The sequence below is a fragment of the Myripristis murdjan genome, chromosome 3 (genome assembly GCF_902150065.1).
Source record: "Myripristis murdjan chromosome 3, fMyrMur1.1, whole genome shotgun sequence".
Lineage (NCBI taxonomy): Eukaryota > Metazoa > Chordata > Actinopteri > Holocentriformes > Holocentridae > Myripristis > Myripristis murdjan.
Genome location: NC_043982.1, coordinates 30,764,664 through 30,783,028, shown reverse-complemented (window position 1 = coordinate 30,783,028; position 18,365 = coordinate 30,764,664). Strand labels below are relative to the sequence as shown.

Genomic DNA, 18,365 nt, shown 5'->3' with positions numbered 1-18,365 from the left:
ACCATCAATCAAAAACCTTTTGATGAAAAACAAAACAGATTAAAGCCTGATTTGATAATCTCATATAAAAAGGAGTATTACCATACACCTGAAAGCCAGTGACACTTTTGGTTAAAAAACTGAATCTAACGGGCTGGGAATGTCTATAATAATCTAATAATTACCTAATACCTCATCTAATCATTATTAGTGTGCTATGTCATGTCACCGATCACTCTGGAGCTTTTCAGATTTGGAAATGAAATAACGGTATGGACTCGAGCAGGACCAAAAGACACCACACCCTCTGTTCCCACCGGACTGCAAACGGACGAGGACTTCCGCTACCGAGATTTTCTCGCTGGAGAACGATGGCTTTCCCGGAGTTTTGAGCGGCATAAACAGCTGATCAGGTTGACAACATAGCGGCCCCGCCACTGAGTCCGGCTCAAGTTAGTGCACAACTACTTTCCTTCACGGAAGTCTTTTACGTTTAGGATCGTATGACGCACACACACTTGCTAACGTTAGCCTGTTAGCTAACCCGGTGCGCACGGTACATCTGGCGGACACCAACATCATCTCTGCCGTTGATATTTCCAATAAAAACATGTAACGTGTGTTAGATATTACATGGACGCTAAAACTAGTTTGTGACGAATTAGCTGGAGCTCCGGTTTCCCGAGCGAAACATATGTTTTGCTGTGATTTACTGGGAAACCTGGAGCTATAAGGCACAAAATGCAGCTGACTGTGAGTGATTGTTGTTGGCCACAAGTGCGTTTACCCTGCGTTAGGAGGCAGACCGATTGGTTTCCATAATATAATCTCAATCTGCTGTGAATATTATCAAAAACTGTTGATACGGCACATGCATGTGAGCATAGCTGGTACAAATTTAACTTTAATATCTTTAATATTAAAGGTAGGGGGAAATCCATTCACTCAGGCATCGTGATTCTTTTTTTTTTTTTTTTTTTTTTTTACGATTTTTAATCGATTAAATTAATTTGTTTTTTTTAAATTTCTTAATCGATTTGATGTTTTTAAAAAATGTTGGTATCTTATGAAACTAGACGACCCAAGTAATACGTTGGTTCCAAGCAGCTCTAGGTTGTCAAAATTTTAGCAAAGAAAAACTGGCATGGCTATTTTCAGCAGGGTCCCTTGACCTTTGACCTCAGGATCTCTGAAAGAAAGTGGGTCCTCTGGGCACCCATAGGTCTCCCCTTTGCAGACATGCCCACTTTATGTTAATCCCATGCAGTTTGGCGCACAAACCATGCAGTCCAAATGTGTTATTTTGGCCTGTTGTGAAATGGTGTATTTGTGCAGACTGGGGCCTAAACAGTGTTGGAGTTGCATAAATTGGGTTTGATTGCAACGCTCAGACTCTTGTGGATTCAGTGAGCCCAGTTTTCTTCATGTGTGCTAATGTAAGCCCCCGTAGTGGCCATTTCATTGTAGTGAGACCATTTTTGAAACGTGACATCACTGCATAAAATGACCCACTGTAACCTATAAGATAATCAGAGCCTCGTGATACTTTACAGCCACAATCTCTAGAGGATAATTCAGAAACTATAAATCACAATAAATGATAATACTGAATTGCAGTTCTTGTAGAATCACAATGCTAGAATCAGGAGATAAGCATGTCATCTCAGCCCTAGTTTACATCGTAAATGTAAATATCTGGCAAGTGGTTCGAGATGCTGTTTGCTGTTTTCCACCGTGTTGGAAGCCACTTAGTCCTCTCCGTGCTGTTAAAATTGTATAATGCAATGTTACGTGTGCGCCATTTCTCTCCTGCCCTCCTCTGACTACATTCCTCCCCCCAGCCAGTCCACTTATTAAAGTTACCTTCATCTAACCTGAGCTACTGTCTTGCAAAGTTTTGACATCTCTTCTGGTTTGTATTGATCTACCGGGTGACGGCTAATCAATACTTCCTTATGCTGTGACTGCCTCCAGCTTCCCGAGTCTTATATAATCTGACCTGAGCTGTTTTCTTCTCCAATTCAATGCCTCCCCACCCCTGCCTGCCCCTGTCCTATTCACGTCTTGTCTGCCTGTTGAGTATAAAATTTACTTTTTCTTCCAGACATCAATTTTTGATCAATTGACCATGATTTACAGCCATTTTGGATCTTTATTTTAAATGTGAAATAATACATTTCCACTGCATACTGGCTTGTAAACACTTGGTTTGTACCACTAAGATGTGTTTTTATTTTCAGTCATAATACAGCATCACATAAACCAAAGTGCTCTGCGTTCCTTCTGCTTCAAGCTGCTTACTTGTTTTCTTGTGAAAACTGCTCCATTTTTCTTTCCCAGAATGCTGTGGAAAGAATCACCTGGTCATCTGCTCCCATGAATCACCTTTCATCGCGCACATGGAACATTAGTCACATTCATGCATGACTAATTTGACAGCACAAACACAACAACAACAAAAAATAAACAGGGCAAATGCAAAAAAAAGAAAAAAAAAAAAAAAGGGGCACTTCTAATTTTCTGGAGTATATTTTTGCCTCATTTTTATTTCATATGCTGTTTTTTCCCAGAGTGTCTGTTGGTTTCTGACTCTGCTCACAGGGCCTCACTCATTAAAAATCTTAGATGTAGTGCGTCTCCTGTTCTCGGCATATTATCTAAAGTAAGACAAAGTCCTAAATCCCTAACATCAACTCTCAACACTTATTCTCAGCTGTTTTGTGTCTTACCACAACACGATGGAGTCTTGTAAGTCTAGCCTGTCACCCCTTCTCTCCCTACTCACCTCCGGTCACTCCAGCTGTAAAAAAAAACAAAAAAAAAACAATATTGTTTAATCTGACCTGTTGTGAAATGTAACCTGATATATTCTGCTTGCTGTTTGCGTCTCCAGGGCGATGGCCAGTCCTCCGTCTCCTCTCGTCTCGCTGCTCTCCTCCCTGATCCCCAGGGGTTTGGCTGTGGGACCATCGAGGCTCTGCGAGGGCCAGCTGGGTCTGTGGTGGGTCGGCCGCTCGCTGGGGGCCGGATCCCTGCTGGGGAAGGAGGGCGACACAGAATGGGCCTGGATAAGCCACGCTGACCCTGACGGTGACCTCATGATGACCTCTGACCCCACGTCCAAAAAGGATCAGAGCATCAACATGGAGACAGAGGAGGTAAACAGCTTTTTAATGTGATAATCTGTGATATTTAAAATAGGGCCGGGCAATATGGACAAATTCAAATGTCTCGATGTCTTGGACCAAATAGTTCGATTTTGATATTGTGACGACATTGTTTGACTGTCGGCGTTTTCGTAGGATATTTACACCTGAGATTTTTGCGTAACAATAATCAGTAATGTAGATATGGTGACCAAGCAGGTAGAGACAAAAAATTAAAACAGCTAGAACAGTGTAATACATGCAGAGAATTGCATTTCTTTGCTGTAATGCAGCCTTTAAAACCAGGAAAAGACATCAGTTATACCAGATCTCAGTATTACAATATCTGAAATCCCAGACAATTTCTATAAATATAAATAATATAAATAAGATCTCTGTATGCTTCTGTTATCAGTTGATATACACAACAGTGGTTCAACTTTAACTGAGTCTATGAAGCCTTTTACATCTGCTGCTCTAAATACTTGTTGTCTGGTATCTCTTTTCCTGGAAAAAGTCTAAAACAAAAAGTCAAGATAAAAGACGTCAAAGTGCTGGACACACTGTTTGATTGACAGGCGATCTGTGGGACGTGCAGTGCAGAAACACTGCAGCGATCAGCGCTCGGCACAGACTCCACCTTGTCGAGTCGGCTTCAGGGTCTGTCATAATCATTTTAAATGCACCATGTGCGAGACAGTTTTTTTCTGTTTGAAATCATGTGGTAATCAGTTCCAGATGGAGGGAGCAGAGTGCACGCAAGCCTTTTTGTCAAATTTAGCTGAGACACCGGGGACAAAAAAACAAAAACAGCTCCTTTGACGAGGCAGTAAATTTCCACCAGCCTTTTTAGCATAGCAGCATAAGGAGGCAGGCTCAGAATAGACTTTGAGATAAAAATATACCACTTAATAGATCTGCAAGGACACAGAATCAACAGGTGCATTCAAAGTGCAGCTGTACTCACCAGCCTGTTTTAATGTCTGAGTTTAAGACGTGGAAAATAATCCTAATTATTTGTCTCAGTTTTATGGAGCAACACTGCAATGCAAAGTTATGTGTTGTGTTGTTTTATGCAGGCAATGATGGAGTTAGTAGCTGATAAGAAAGCTCTACTAGATAAAGCCCTCTGGATCAGGTGGGTACACATAGTTTACCACACACACACACACACACACACACACACACACACACTCACACACACTTTGTCCTTTTCAGAGGTAATTTTATTGATCTTTGAAAAAATATGTTGCATTGCATGTTGGCAAATAAACAAGCTGTGCTGCCAAGATTTAAATCATATAATGCAACATTTTTCTTTGCATAAAGAATAGGATGGCACTGTTTTTTCTCTCTGTTTCCAGTCCATCTACCAACACCATTGAGTTGTTTTACCATATTTTTAAGATTTTTGCTGATGCAGTGTGGTGGTGTGTACTTTGCTGTTTTTGAAAAAAACACTCACTTTTCATGACAGTTCACCCCATAATGTCAGTAGGGTGAAATGCAAAAAAAACAGAGGATACTCCGAATTGTCAGGGCCATTTTCCTCCCTTTGCACTTTCAGTTTTGACAGGCATTTTATGAACTTTGCAGTGCATTTAACCCTGGGCCTTTGTAATGCCTAACCCTTCCTCACACTGACACAGCTGCACAGACAAACAGGTGCTACCACCGTCTAACATCTTCATGTTCACGTTCTGCTTCGCTTTGTCTTTGTGTGTGTGTGTGTGTGTGTGTGTGTGTGTGTGTGTCCTCCAGTTTTGCCTGCCAGGTGCGGAGCAGAGAACATGAGAACGTGACCATGCAGTGTGTGTGTGGAGAGACGTGCACAGGTGTGTGCGCAGATGTGCGTCTGCGTGTGTGTCGCAACATCCAGCCAGGGACGGAGCTGTTGTTGTACCACGAGCCTGAAGGAAAAACTCAGCAGGCTGACACACAGGGCCGCTGTGTTAGACAGCACAGAGGTAACTACACAGCACACTTACCACGGGAATAAGCTGTTTATAACCCTACTCAGTATGCACATCCTGTCACAGGAGTAAAATATCACAAATATCTAATTTATTAGAAGTATTAGAAGTATTTCGAGAAAGTGCTGATATATCTGTCCTTTTAGATCACCCACTTTTCTTATGATTTGTAATACCATAGCTTCCTAAAACAGTCTGTTAAACCCCGCTTCTAAATTTTAATTCCTGTGCATACTTTGTCTTTGAAGTGCTCAGTAAGGTTTTGTTTATGCCTAAAGGAGCAGCAAACCTTTAAAGAGTGTCACTGGTCTGGGTTTTAGTGGAGAGTTTTCAGTGTCCCATCATGGTCTTAATGCATTTTCAGATGAGTTTTTTTTTTTTTTTAATAATGATGGTAATGAAATTCTGGGGGCAAACTCTCAATTCTTGAAACTGACTGGCATGGAAATGTTCAGATTTGAAGATACTGAATACGTGCAGCTTTCAAAAACGAATAATGGTCAAACCGTACAAATGATCGATCATCTCTTTGAACGCGATACGTTATTAAAAACTGATCAGGTAAGATAAACAGAGTTACCTGGGTCTGATTGTTCTGCTCATTAGATGCTGGTTAGTGATGCTGCAGTAGTCTTCTTTGTTTGCATCCATCATGTCCACTAGGTGGAACCAAAGGGACATCAACCCCTGGAGTTCAGCAGACTGACTTTTTTGTCACATATCTAGCAACACATGTAGCCTCTCTGTCAGCTCTTTTCATTATTGTGCTTGTAGTTATAGTTTAAACAAATGTCCTGTAAAACAAAGAGGACAGCTTCACTGAACTGGATGATGATAAAAGAATTAAGACTTAAACATCACACAATGAAATCCCTTACTTGAATTGTGAAAACTGAAAATCATTACTGCACAACACAAATACATATCAGTAAATTGGGAAAAACAACCAACAAAGTTATGTAGGAAGGACATGTATGTTTATGTTAAATATATTCTCCAGCTGTCACCTTCTTGTGTTTTTTGGCTGAAAGAATTTGTGGATCATGGAGCGCTTGAGAGATGTGATTCATGTGATAGTTTAAGAGTTAAAGAGACTTAAAAAATTCAAACAGCATTAGTATGACGCTTGTGGAAAGGCATTTACACTTTTAATAACTTTTAATTTGTTAATGTGCATGTTCAGCTGTGGCCTCATTAAACTCTTGTTATTGCAGATGACTAATTTCAATATATTAAATCAATAAGTCTTTTAAAAAAAATGCTAAATGAGAAATAAGACGGTCAGATGAAACTTTATTGATTCCTGCGAGGAGATGACGCAGTTGCAGTAGCACATGGTAATTAACATGCAGCAGGTGTTCATAAGTGCACACACACAAATATTTGTTTTATATGTTGCCAGACATAAATTTATATGACTTTGTGAAAAATGCAGAAACAGTATAGTGATTTTATATACACGATGTGCAAACCATACTATTCTACCGCACACCACACATACTCTTTGCCCACAAAGTGTTGTAGCATCATAATGATGAGTGAAAAGGTATGAGAGGATTATTTTTCACAAAATGATGTTTCTCTCTGACAGATTACAAGGTCAAATGTCCTGAATACAAGAAAGACTCGGAGACAATATTTGCTGACACACAAACCAGGCCGGGAGAGGAAACGGAGAAGGAGACACCACAGGGGGCAGAGGAGAAGAAAGGGGAGGAGGAGGACAGAAAGCCCCAGAGGGAGGTTAAGAGGACTCAGCCGGCCTCATGCAGGAGGAAGAGTCGACCTGAGAAAATCCCATCTGCCTCAGACACTCCAGTGAAGTCCGGGCCAAGCTGCCATGCAGACAGACAGCAGGGCAGAAGTACTGACACACCTCCAGCAGCAGGAGGAAGCACAGAGGTGCTGCCCGCCGAAGCTGCAGACGCAACAACAGGTGGCGTCCCGGCTGCGAGGGGGGATGCGGAGGGACAGACAGCCGCCATAGAGAGGCAGTCACACTGTCCCGTTGAGGGAGGTGGGGACAAAGACTCCCGAGGCCCGTCTGTGCCCCCGCCCATCAGGCACAGCTCCCGCCTGGCTGCCAAACCGCGGCGAGTGCACTGTTTGATCGGCCGTACGAAACATTTGGAGGCACCGCCGCACCCCGTTCACCCCCACCCGCCCAAACAGAGGAGCAGCTACAGCGAGGGCACCCAGTACACTGCCAGGGAGACGGTTTCCATGGAGACACTTGGTGCTGGTGCTGGTGCTCAAGGGGCAAGGCATGTTGCTGGGGAGACTCTCGCTAGGCAACCGGAGGTTTTTGAAATGGTTGCTAGGGAGAGGCGGTACAAGTGTTCCAGCTGTGGTAAAAGTTTCTACCAGCTGTGCCACTTAAAGAAGCACCAGTTCACCCACACAGACACTAAACCCTTCAGCTGTCAGTACTGCGGGAAAAGCTACAGCTCTGCAGAAAACTACAAGGCCCATCAGGTGGGAGATTTGATTGACAGACTGAGTTAGTTATTACCCAAAGCATGGCAGCTGCATAAAATCACAGAGGAAATGTTGTACATGTATGTGGAGAGAGCAATAGCATAGAAAGAGCGAGAGAGCGCAAGAGTATTTTAAAGTCACTCCTTACTCAAGAGGCAACATTGCACTCTGGTCTATTGAGGTGACTGACAATGGAGAAATTGGTATCTCTGCCTCTTCTACAGTAGGTTTCTCCCTGTGTAATTGTTGAACACTGGTGCAAATTGTTGACTCTAGAAAGAAGCTCTTGAATTATGAGGGACAACAGCACCTAGCTTAGCCTATTTATCCACATGAGTAAGAAAAATACATCAGCAGCAACTACAGCTACAAAATTAGCCCTGGTTACATTGCTGATAGCTACATTAACAATGTTTTAGGGTGAAATTTTTCTTTCAAGATTGGACTCTGTTGGACACTGTCTTAGTAATTATGTAGAATGGCAATTTCCGTACCCCACTAACAGTAGCAGCAAGGAAATAAAAATGGTAATATTTCCAGGGGAGTCATCGTGGCGAACGTCCATTTTCCTGCCCTCACTGTGAGAAGAGCTACGGACTGAAGAGGGACCTCAGGGAACACATGGTCCTGCACACTGGAGAGAAACCTTACGTCTGTGACCTCTGCGGCAAGGCGTTCGCACGCCGCCCCTCCCTGCGCATCCACCGCCTCAATCACTGCAAAAGGGAGTCACACAGACAGCCTACCAAGGTGGGGACATGTTTTATTTTGCACTTCAGTCATCTGTCGTGACATTTTTAAATTGTCTTAACTTTGAAAGTACTTACTGCCTGTTCAACCAGGAGGAAGTTGGGCAGCTAGACATATCATTTTCTTATTTTTTTCTCCTAAAATCTATGCTGAAACAAATTTAATTCAGTCCTGTTGCTTCACCTTGCCCCTAGCTCTTTCAGGATTTTATTTTAAATTGTTAAATCCTTCATGTCAAATGTTACAATTTGCACGCTCCCCTCAGTCTCTCTACAAGTAGCAGTTACCAGTTAAAGGTATTTCAAATGAGGCTTGGGTGACATCACACACCGTATGTTTTGCTCCTCCCCCAGTTGCAGTGTACAGTGTGCTCCAAGCTGCTGGCCAACTCAGGCTCTCTAAGGAACCACATGAAGCTCCACACAGGGGAGAAACCTCACATCTGTCAGCACTGTGGCAAGGCTTTCAGACAGAGAGGTAATGTTGCTGGCATCAATCCAGTTTTCCTACCGCAGCAGGCAGGTGATCAGTAGTTAGCTTTGCTTCATTTGAAAATGTCACATTGGCCAAAGATGTTTCTCTGTCAACAAAAGATCCTTTTAAAGACTTGGTGGTTGTATTTATTTCATAATTTAGAGGAGTAGGCATGGTGAAGGTGCTACCCAGAAAGTGTGATCAAGCCTTATTGACTTTATAAATATGCAGCACATACAACGCATTTGGCTGCAGTTATAAACAGTAGTTCTCATTTAGCATTTCATACGCTAAAGCCTTCCCACGCATAGCACACCGAAACGTAACCCATTAATTTACATGCACAGTGCAAAATGCCTGCCAGATTCAAAATGAATGTCAAATAAAAAGTGCAACATGTCTGCAGGATAAGAATTATAAAGTGGAAAATACAATTTTCAATAAAAATTAGATAAAGCAAGTGCAAAGTATGCAGCATTATAAAAAAGAAACTGTGATATGACTAGACTTAAAATGAATTGATACCAGAGAACAGCTCGACTGCATCCATTTTGATCTCGATGTAGCTGCAATTGATTGATATGATTGATTGATGATGCTGATTTTGTATTCCTGCAACCATTTCTATATTAATTTTGATAAAAGGTTGAGGTCACTATCTTGTTGAAAGGTCCATTTGTAACCAATTCTCAACCTCCTGATAGAGGCAGCCAGGTTTTGAGCAAAAATGCCGTGGTACTATGGTGAATTCATAATGCCATCGATCTTAACTCATTGGCTGCCATTGATGTCTGTAGACGTCAATTCAAATCCAAACGTTGACTGCCAAAGACGGCATGTGACATCAATTAGACTTTTCAATGGGGTGGGTTAGGAGGGGGCTGGTGAAGTTTGTGTGAATAGTTTAAGCTCGTATCTGCATCAGAAAGGATAGAGATGAAAGAGAGAAGGCAGAGAGGATAGAGAGAAAAATGTCGCAACATTGCAAATCAGACAAGTTTAGGCAGCTTACACTAGAACAGAGTATGTGTTGCAGTAATTCAAGTAGTAAGACGCTAGCAAACGTGAGAAAGGATTCTTCGAATTCGAGTGACTCTGATGGTTACCATGGAGATGAGTGATCTAGGCAAGTGAAGCCACGGAGACTAATGTTGCGCTCCAGGCACCATCTGAAGAAAAAAAAAAAAATGACCACCAACCTGGGCCTAGCGATGAAGTTTGTCATAACTCACAGCAATCTAGTCGTGTTCTAGATCACTTAAATGCTCTAAAATGCTGGCAGTATGGGCTTTCTGTTCTGAAAATGGCTGGCAGCCAATTAACAAGAGACCACCAGCATCAAAACAACCATCAGTGCTCCATGATCCAGGTGCACTTCCTGTGATGCTTGGTAAAGTTCAGACACCTCAGTTTCTTGGTTTGTCTCAGTAAGCAGAGTTTTTAACATGGAGGAGGCATGATTTTAAAACTGTATAGCCCCAAATTTCACTAAACTGTGCAGTTCTGAACCTGTGATCTTTGGCTTCTTCTTTGCCTCCTTCATTGTCTTCCTATGGGGACAAAATGCACGTGTCCTCCTCCAAACAATTGTGCAACTGTTCCAGACTTCTGAAACTTCTGTGTTATTGTGTATGTGCTTAGCGCTATTTTCATCTGATTATGTATTTTTCATCTGTCTGACACCTGATTTGTGTAGGTCAGCAACCATCTGTCTCCTCTGAGGTGCAAACAGTGAATGGTGAAAGTCATCCATCAAGTTTCTGGAGACTGAGATCTATTAAAAAAAAAAAAAAAAAAAAAAAAAACGTATTGTTTTTATTTTAAATATTGCTTAAGGATACCAATAATATTGACCCTTAAGGTTTTGAGAAAAATAATATTATTCAGTATTTATGAGACTATTTTGTTAGACTAATACACTACTCACAAAAAGTTAGGGATATTCGGCTTTCGGGTGAAATTTCAGGATGAACCTGAAATGCATTATAACCTTTACAGGTGAACTTAATGTGACCTTCTGTAAACTTTTGAATGCACATGTCCAACTGTTCAATGTTTCAGTACTTTTTGCACAAGTTGCTGTTCTCTAACAAGGAGCTTAACGGCAAAATTCACATCAGGTGTTTGATGCTCCAGCTCATCGAGGTTGCATCATTAGGGAACGGCTGCTGGAGACTGGGGTACCTCAGATGGAGTGGCCTGCACTTTCTCAGACCTGAATCCCATAGAAAACTTATGGGATCAGCTGAGTCGCTGTGTAGAGGCTCGGAGCTCTGTACCCCAGAACCTCAATGTCCTGAGGGCCGCCCTTCAAGAAGAGTGGGATGCCATGCCTCAGCAGACAATAAGTCGACTTGTGAACAGCATGAGACGTCGTTGTCAAGCTGTAATTGATGCTCAAGGGCACATGACAAGTTATTGACACTGACATTTTTTGTTTTGGTATACCCACCACTGCTGTTGGCTTTTGTTTCAAGAAATTGTTTGAGATGAGGAAATCACCAGTGTATGCTTCTACTAAAATGCCCTACTTTCATGATATAATATCACTGTAGCGTGAACATTTTACATTTTCCATAAATTTCACGCAAAAGGCAAATATCCCTAACTTTTTGTGAGTAGTATAGTAGGTAGTTTTCCCAAAGGGTTTTAGAAGAAAATTTGAATCATCATGTCTGTGTGTCTCAGGGAACCTCCAGGGCCATCTTCGAATTCATAGCGGTGAGAAGCCATACGCTTGCTCCCAGTGTGATCAGAGTTTCTCCCAGAAACCAGAACTACGCCGACACCTGCTCTGCCACACCGGGGAGGTTTTCCTCTGTAGCTACTGTGGAAAAGCGCTGAGGGACCCGCACACCCTGAGGGCCCACGAGAGACTACACAGTGGAGAAAGGCCACATTGCTGCCATATCTGCGGAAAAGGTTACAACATTATTGACATTTACAAGTCACTTGGGGTTACATGGCTCAGTAATTGGGTTTCTCCAGCAGAAATTTAGCTTTGCCAAGTTGATGAAGTATGTTTGTCCTTGCTGGCATCTGTACCCACTGGTTTTGTGCTCGGTTGATGCCGAGATGATGCCATCACTGTTTTCCTCTTTTTTGCACAAGACCTTTCGTAGAATGACAAAACCAGAAAACCAGACAAAAACCAAATTGAAGAGGATACAAATAGTTTTTTTTTTTTTTTCCAAGTAGTTCTGTAACTTCATTGAAGCCACTTTTTCAAGAACTTTGGAGAAAACAGGGAGAATGCTAATTGCTCTTTAATTACATACCGCATCAGTAGCTCCAGATTTGAAAATTGGGATTACTCTAGCCTGTTTGCTCTCATCAGTAAACTTCCCAGATGTGATGGAAATATTAATTGACAGGGTGAGTGAATCAACTGAAGTTATTATTTTTTTTTTTTATATAAATGCAGCCAGGTTATTAAGAGCTTTTGAATGACTGTTTGCATATGTGTGTATAAGTTTCCACTGTCATGCTGTTGAATTCTTTATGGCTCCCAAATGCTTCAAACTGTGAAACTATTTGATGGCCTCTAATTTAATTATAGTTTGAATGGGAATTTTGGGCTTCCTTCTCAAATCTGTAGGTTTGGTTACATTCCATTTTAAAAGCAGCTGTCACACCACTGAACAAAATCATCAACCACCAGACCATGAGCCAGATCACTTCCCTGTAACAGAGTCACAATGACTGAGTCATCTAAATATTATATAGGAATATGTCTGCCAGAATGGGAACTTCTGCAGTCACTGGTTCACACGATGTACAGAAAAGATGCAGCCTTTGGGTGATTCAGTGGGAGAGCACAACATCTCAGACTTGGTTCCATTAACCTTTACCCAATCTTAAAATTAGACAAGTTAGACGAGTTTCTCAAGTGAAATGTGGGGCTGATTTGTGTTGAAAACAGAGGAAAAATGTGAAAACAATAGATGAGCAGGAGCCTTTGGCGCTTCAAGGTGCTATAAAAGGTTTAGTAATGCAAGAGCAGCATCATCAACCCTTCTTTTGTTCTTTTACGCAAACTGCAGGGTCTAATGCACCCTCTGTAGTCCCCATCACCCCCCTCTTAACAAGCTTTTCAAATCCCTTTATAAGTGGTGAAGTAAGAGCCACAGGTCTGAAATCACAGATAAGCCTTGGGGATTTATTTTTAGCCACTGGTACAATTGTTGTCTGCTTCCAGAGCTTGGGGATCTTCTGCTGTTCTAGAGAGCACATGGAAATGTGATGGAAAATGAAATTCAGCTGCTCTGCACAGTGTTTAAGAAGATGACCTGAAATTTTATCAGGGCCAGGGCTCTTGTTTGCCTGCGTCTGCTAAAGTACACCATGCTCTGCACATCAAGTACTAGCTGAGGAGTGGCAGCAGTTTGCCGTTCAATAACCCTGTTCCCTTTCTTCTGCGTACTTATTATAATTGAACTTTTACACCAAACACTTTTTAAATTGTTACTTTTGAATTACTCCTCAACTTTATCCTTGAGTTCGGATTTTTTTCATTTCAGCCCTGGCCAGTTATTAAAGTAGTGTTTGTCTTCATGATCATTACTGTCAAGCATTTTGTGATCCAGGGTTTATTGTTTGGATACAGTTTAACCTCCTGGGTTGGTAATAACAGACTCCTCACAAAATGTAATATAGTCAGCCACTCTGAAAGTAAATTTATCAATATCAATATCAATGTCATTGTCCTTGTTTGAGTAATCTGTTCCATTTGGGAAAACACACACCAGTTCGTACACTCCACACTTGTACCCTGCAGGCACAGAATAGAGTCACTTCACATTTTAAGTTTGTATTTCCTCCCTTTTTAAGACTGCCTTGTAGACAGGCTCTAGATGTATGAGGTTGTGGTCTGATGATCCTAAGGCATGTATCATAAACAATTTATATGCACCTTTAATGGACCCAAAACAGATATTAATGGTCTAAGTTGGGCAAGTAATATACTGAAAAAAAGTACTTGAAGGGGTGGTAAAACAGGGATTTCCTTATTTAGTGTGATTCTTGAGCACTATCTTCACCCTCCACCAGGATTTGAGAGTTCCTAAAAGTCAATAACCGTAATAAAATGGAGTTTTAGGGGCTGCTTGTTCTATAGTAATACTTTACAGCAAGGCTGGTTTGGCTTTAGTTCCTCTCGTGAGTTAATGCCTTGACTCATCTGGCCAGCAAGGAGGAAAATATCCTGCTTGTTGGAACTGAAATAGCTGTGGGTCTTACTAATCCTGCAACAATATGTTAGCAAAATATTCATAGTTAACACTGCTGAAGAGCTCACTTGCTAAAAGCTTACATTTTGATGGCTGGTACAGCAGTTGTAGAGTTGGGGTGAGAAAGTCAAAATCTGACACCACCGGTTCCACATCAGATGGAGGCACTTCTGATATAATGTTAGATTGCTAAAATAAACCTCCGAAAAATGATAGATGGTAGGTGTATTGTGCTAACAAGCTAACAGAGGCTGTTACCCACTACTGTTTGTTGGACCGAGTGGACAATAGCAGGTGCAGGTTAGGGGCCAATCAAACAGGACCATAAAAATTTTGAATGTGCTCTGAATTTTTTGAATGTAACAGGTAGCAGTACAATGTAGTCAATATCTCCAGCTCCCACATATTATTATTGTAACTCCCTAGATTAAATTCTTGTGTTTGTGTTTCTAATTTGGTCAGTGAGGCGCTCATGTTCAGATATTAATTGATCTAGTGATTGATCCTAAAGATTACGAAATCTATAATTTTCATTTCGTGTTGTCTTTTTGTTTCCTCAGGCTACATCCTGGCTACTAAGCTGAGGAGACACATGAAGTCGTCTCACCTGATGGAGAAACCGTTCAGCTGCCACTGTGGAGCGTCCTACACTCTGAGACAAAGTCTACTGAGGCACCAAACTCAACACAGGAGAGAGGGAATGAAGGAGGATGAGGAGAGGAGAGAGGGAAGGAGGGACGAGGAGGAAGAGGAGGAAGGGCAGGGAGAGGGGAGAAGGAAGGAGATTTCGCAGGTGCTAATGGCTTTAGATTCCAGTCACCCAAGACCGGTTCGAGGCAGACCCAGAAAAAATTCACTACCTCAGTTGACGGGGGAGACAGAGGCGAGGAGAGGAGCAGAAAGAGTGGAAGAAGTTGTCACAGCGAGGCGAGGAGAAGGGGAGGAAGCAGGGGGGGAACAGGAGGGAGCTGAACTCAGGGTAGGGGAGCAGAGAGCTGAAGGGAATGAGGTGGGGAAGATAGGAGGGAGGATTCGAGTCGAAGGGGGGGAGGAGAACACAATGAGGGGAGGAGAAGGAAGCAACCATGACGTCTCAGGACAAGTCGAACACACTGTGGTCTATGTTCAAACTGCAGGGACTCGAACAGGAAGCTTAACCGCATCAGACTCCTCCCCTTTGCTCCTCACCGCAGAGAGCCCACTCCCGCAAGCAGCCGGGCAGGAACTGGTGGAGGTGGTGATATCAGAGGCTGGAGAGCAGTGCATCTTGGTCCACGGACAGCAGACCGTGGGAGAGCTGGTGATCTTACAGGAGGAGGGCGGGCTCTGCTCTGTGGCTCAAACGGTGGAGATAGAGACCGTGTAGTTTCTAAAACCATCTCTGGTGGTTGGACAACACGACGAATGTGTCAGTGACCCTGAGTCCAAAGATGAGAAGCCCAGGATGAAAAATCAAAATTTTAATGGATAAGCCTGCCCTCAGATACACTGTTTCCTATCATCAAGCTATGATATTCAGTGCATTTCAGTATTGTAAAGTTTACTTTCAGGTGTACCCACTTGCGCTCAGACTGCATGATCTTTTCCTACATGTCCCAAAATGCCTTTCAAGAAGCCCCGGAGATGGGCTGTGAACACGTTGCGTTCAGCTCCGGGTTGCACATGTAGGTGGAGAGAGCGAGAGCAATACAGGGGGCAGTTTTTCCTGTTGAGAAAAAGTGAGGCTCATCCTCAGGCTGCATTGCGTTGTGGTCTATTTTTGCAACTGTGGGTAGAGAAACTATCTTTGCCTCCTCTACAAAAGATTTCTCCCAGGATGTTTGTTGATCGTCAGTGCAAAATGGCAACTTTAGAAAGAACCCCTCTTCTTCTTCTTTTTTTTTTTTTTTTTTTTTTTTTTTTTTGATTCTGAGGGAGTGACATCACCAAAAATCCGATGTTTACTGTTGATGATGAAGTATTTTGTGTGGTCAAACACTGTTAAAGCTGTACTGGAAATATCTTGACTTGGCATCACTTTGTCTGCTGTACATTTGGCTAGTTATCTGATGGAGGAAGAAAAATGCAACACAAAAGAACAAAACATACCAACTATGTTCAGATGTTTTAGGATAGATTTTACTTTTCAGGTATTCATTTAGGAACACACGTCATGCACCAAAGAAATGTCACTGTAGAGCCTTATCAAGGAGCCAGTGATGTGTATGCAACATCAAAGACAGACTCACTTATGAACTTAATGTTGACAACTTCAGCATCCTCTGGGACTCCCACGTGTTATCAGATTCTGTCACTTTCTGCTAAAATTGTCTATGGTGGGGGGGGGCCTCGGACGCACAAGGTGTAGCTTTCTCTGTGTGACAGTATTGTGAATTGTTATTAGCATTCCTCCATTTATGGGGTTATAAACACTGTAAAGTAAAAAATGCTGTGTATTAAACAAAGTTATAGATTACTTGCATTCGTCTCGGTGTAGATGGTGTTCAAAAACCTTGCCTCTTCATTAGTTGGTATTCAGAGACACCTGGAATAGTGTAATTAGCTTTGTTCCCTTGGCAGCAGTCGCTTTCTCACTTTGGGTTTTAGACTGAATGAAAGAAAAAGGTCTTTTTCTGAGCTATCACCCGTTTTATAAGTTGATAGCCTGAGAGAAATTGCATTGGCACACAGTCAAAGGGATCCTCTGCTTGCCTGTCTGTTGCTTTGTATAAATCCCTGCCGCCTGGTTCCCTGTCTGCCTATATGTTTATGTTTATCTCCTCTTCTGGCTGTGTGCATCTGTTTTCGTCTCTTCCCATTAACCTGTCTGCCTGCATGTGTCTCTTTTTGTCTCTTTGTCAAAACTGGAGATACATGACTCATGCAGATCGTCCACAGACGTCACCCCTCTTCGCTTTCCAGGCTACTGAGCGGAGAAAAAAAAAAAGAAGAATATGGGCAGCTTTCTTTTAGCCGCTTTCTGCGCTCCATCCTGATGTAGTTGCTATTGAGCTGTCAAGCAGGATTCAGGCTATTTTCCCAAACCATTGCTGAAGCAGCTCAGTGTAACTTCATAGTTATTCAACCATCTAATAGCTCTGAGTTTCCACTGTATTGCTTTGTTACTGACTGGGGTGGCTTCATTTGAAACATTTTTGAATGTTACTCAGTTTCTATCAGGAGACGTGAGGGGGAACCTAATGCATCAGTCCATTCTCTGACTTGTCCCATTAATGAGCTATTTTTGCGCTGCTGATAGCCCTGTTTGTTCAACACTTAACTCCAAGGCAACATGTCTTGATTGCTATGAAGTTTGTTAAGCACCTTCTCACTTCTTAAAGTATGAACTGTGTCTGTTTTGGTGACATCATGACTTGCATCACCACCATCAGGCTGAAATGTCAACTTTCAGTGATCATGCTGACTGACTAATTTGGCACTATAGAAACCACTCCTATTATGTTAAGTGCAAATGAAAACAGTTGTGCCATTTATTTATTTTAATTGATTCCAACTAGGCAAGGCAAGGCAAGTTTATTTATATAGCACAATTCAACACAAGGTAATTCAAAGTGCTTTACAGAAACATTAAAAGCAACAAGACACAATTTAAAACAATAAAAACAGTCAATAAAAAAGGGAAATAGAAATTTGGAATGATAGCGATAATAAAATACAGTAACATAAAATAACAACAGGCTCAGTACACTGCTTGAGCCATGCGGCCAAGGGCCTAGGGCGTGATAGGCCTGATCACCCCAGCGGCTCCTTGCCACCAAAAGGCAATAGGCCAAGGGCCCAGGCCGTGATGGCCTATATCACACCACCAAAAAGTGAACTAGACAAAATTTGAGTTTAAATTCAAAACCGGCTCTGTCAGAGATTTCAGCTAGGATCTCTTGTCCCTGGCTCTGAACCATCTTGAATTTGGTTGGTCGGGTCTGTTTTCTTTTTTTTTTTTTTTTTTTTTTTTTTTTGTATAGGACGTCGCCCTTAATAATACACCCAATGCGTGCACGCTATTTCCTCTTGAGTCCTTCACTCAGAGTCTTACAGTCCCGCCGGACACAAGTTCCACACACTGGTCTTTTTCAGATCGTAATGAACTCTAAAGATCCATCACAGGACGTCTCCCTTCTAGATCTGAATTCACAGCCTGCTCCCCACTGTCGAGTCACAGCAGTAACTGACTCAGACTTCCCGGTCACCCCCCCGCAGGGATGCCGACAGCCCAACCTCTTAATTCCTTAGACTCTGAAACCTCTCCTATTGGAGATTTCAGCCCGGACTCAGTCCTCAGCCCTGGAATCTCTGACATTTGCAGCCGATTTGACAATAAACCCAAATAGAACAGTCAG

The 18,365-nt window shown here is 42.2% G+C and overlaps 1 protein-coding gene across 1 annotated transcript; it reads left to right on the top strand.

Annotated features, from left to right (window-relative positions):
- Positions 1-290: 290 nt before the first annotated feature.
- Positions 291-16,487, top strand: znf408 (zinc finger protein 408). Its single transcript, XM_030047770.1, has 9 exons — positions 291-431; positions 2,873-3,137; positions 4,205-4,263; positions 4,887-5,092; positions 6,690-7,573; positions 8,117-8,326; positions 8,680-8,803; positions 11,489-11,722; positions 14,589-16,487. Exons 2-9 carry the CDS (start codon positions 2,877-2,879, stop codon positions 15,392-15,394), a joined length of 2,784 nt encoding a protein of 927 aa, XP_029903630.1. The 5' UTR covers positions 291-431; positions 2,873-2,876; the 3' UTR covers positions 15,395-16,487.
- Positions 16,488-18,365: the final 1,878 nt, after the last annotated feature.

Bases quoted from the DNA above. Each gene is read 5' to 3' on its own strand.
- znf408 (XM_030047770.1), top strand. From the start codon at position 2,877: ATGGCCAGTCCTCCGTCTCCTCTCGTCTCGCTGCTCTCCTCCCTGATC. The intron at 3,138-4,204 runs GTAAACAGCTTT...TGTTTTATGCAG, and splicing joins TCAACATGGAGACAGAGGAG to GCAATGATGGAGTTAGTAGC. The intron at 5,093-6,689 runs GTAACTACACAG...TCTCTCTGACAG, and splicing joins CTGTGTTAGACAGCACAGAG to ATTACAAGGTCAAATGTCCT.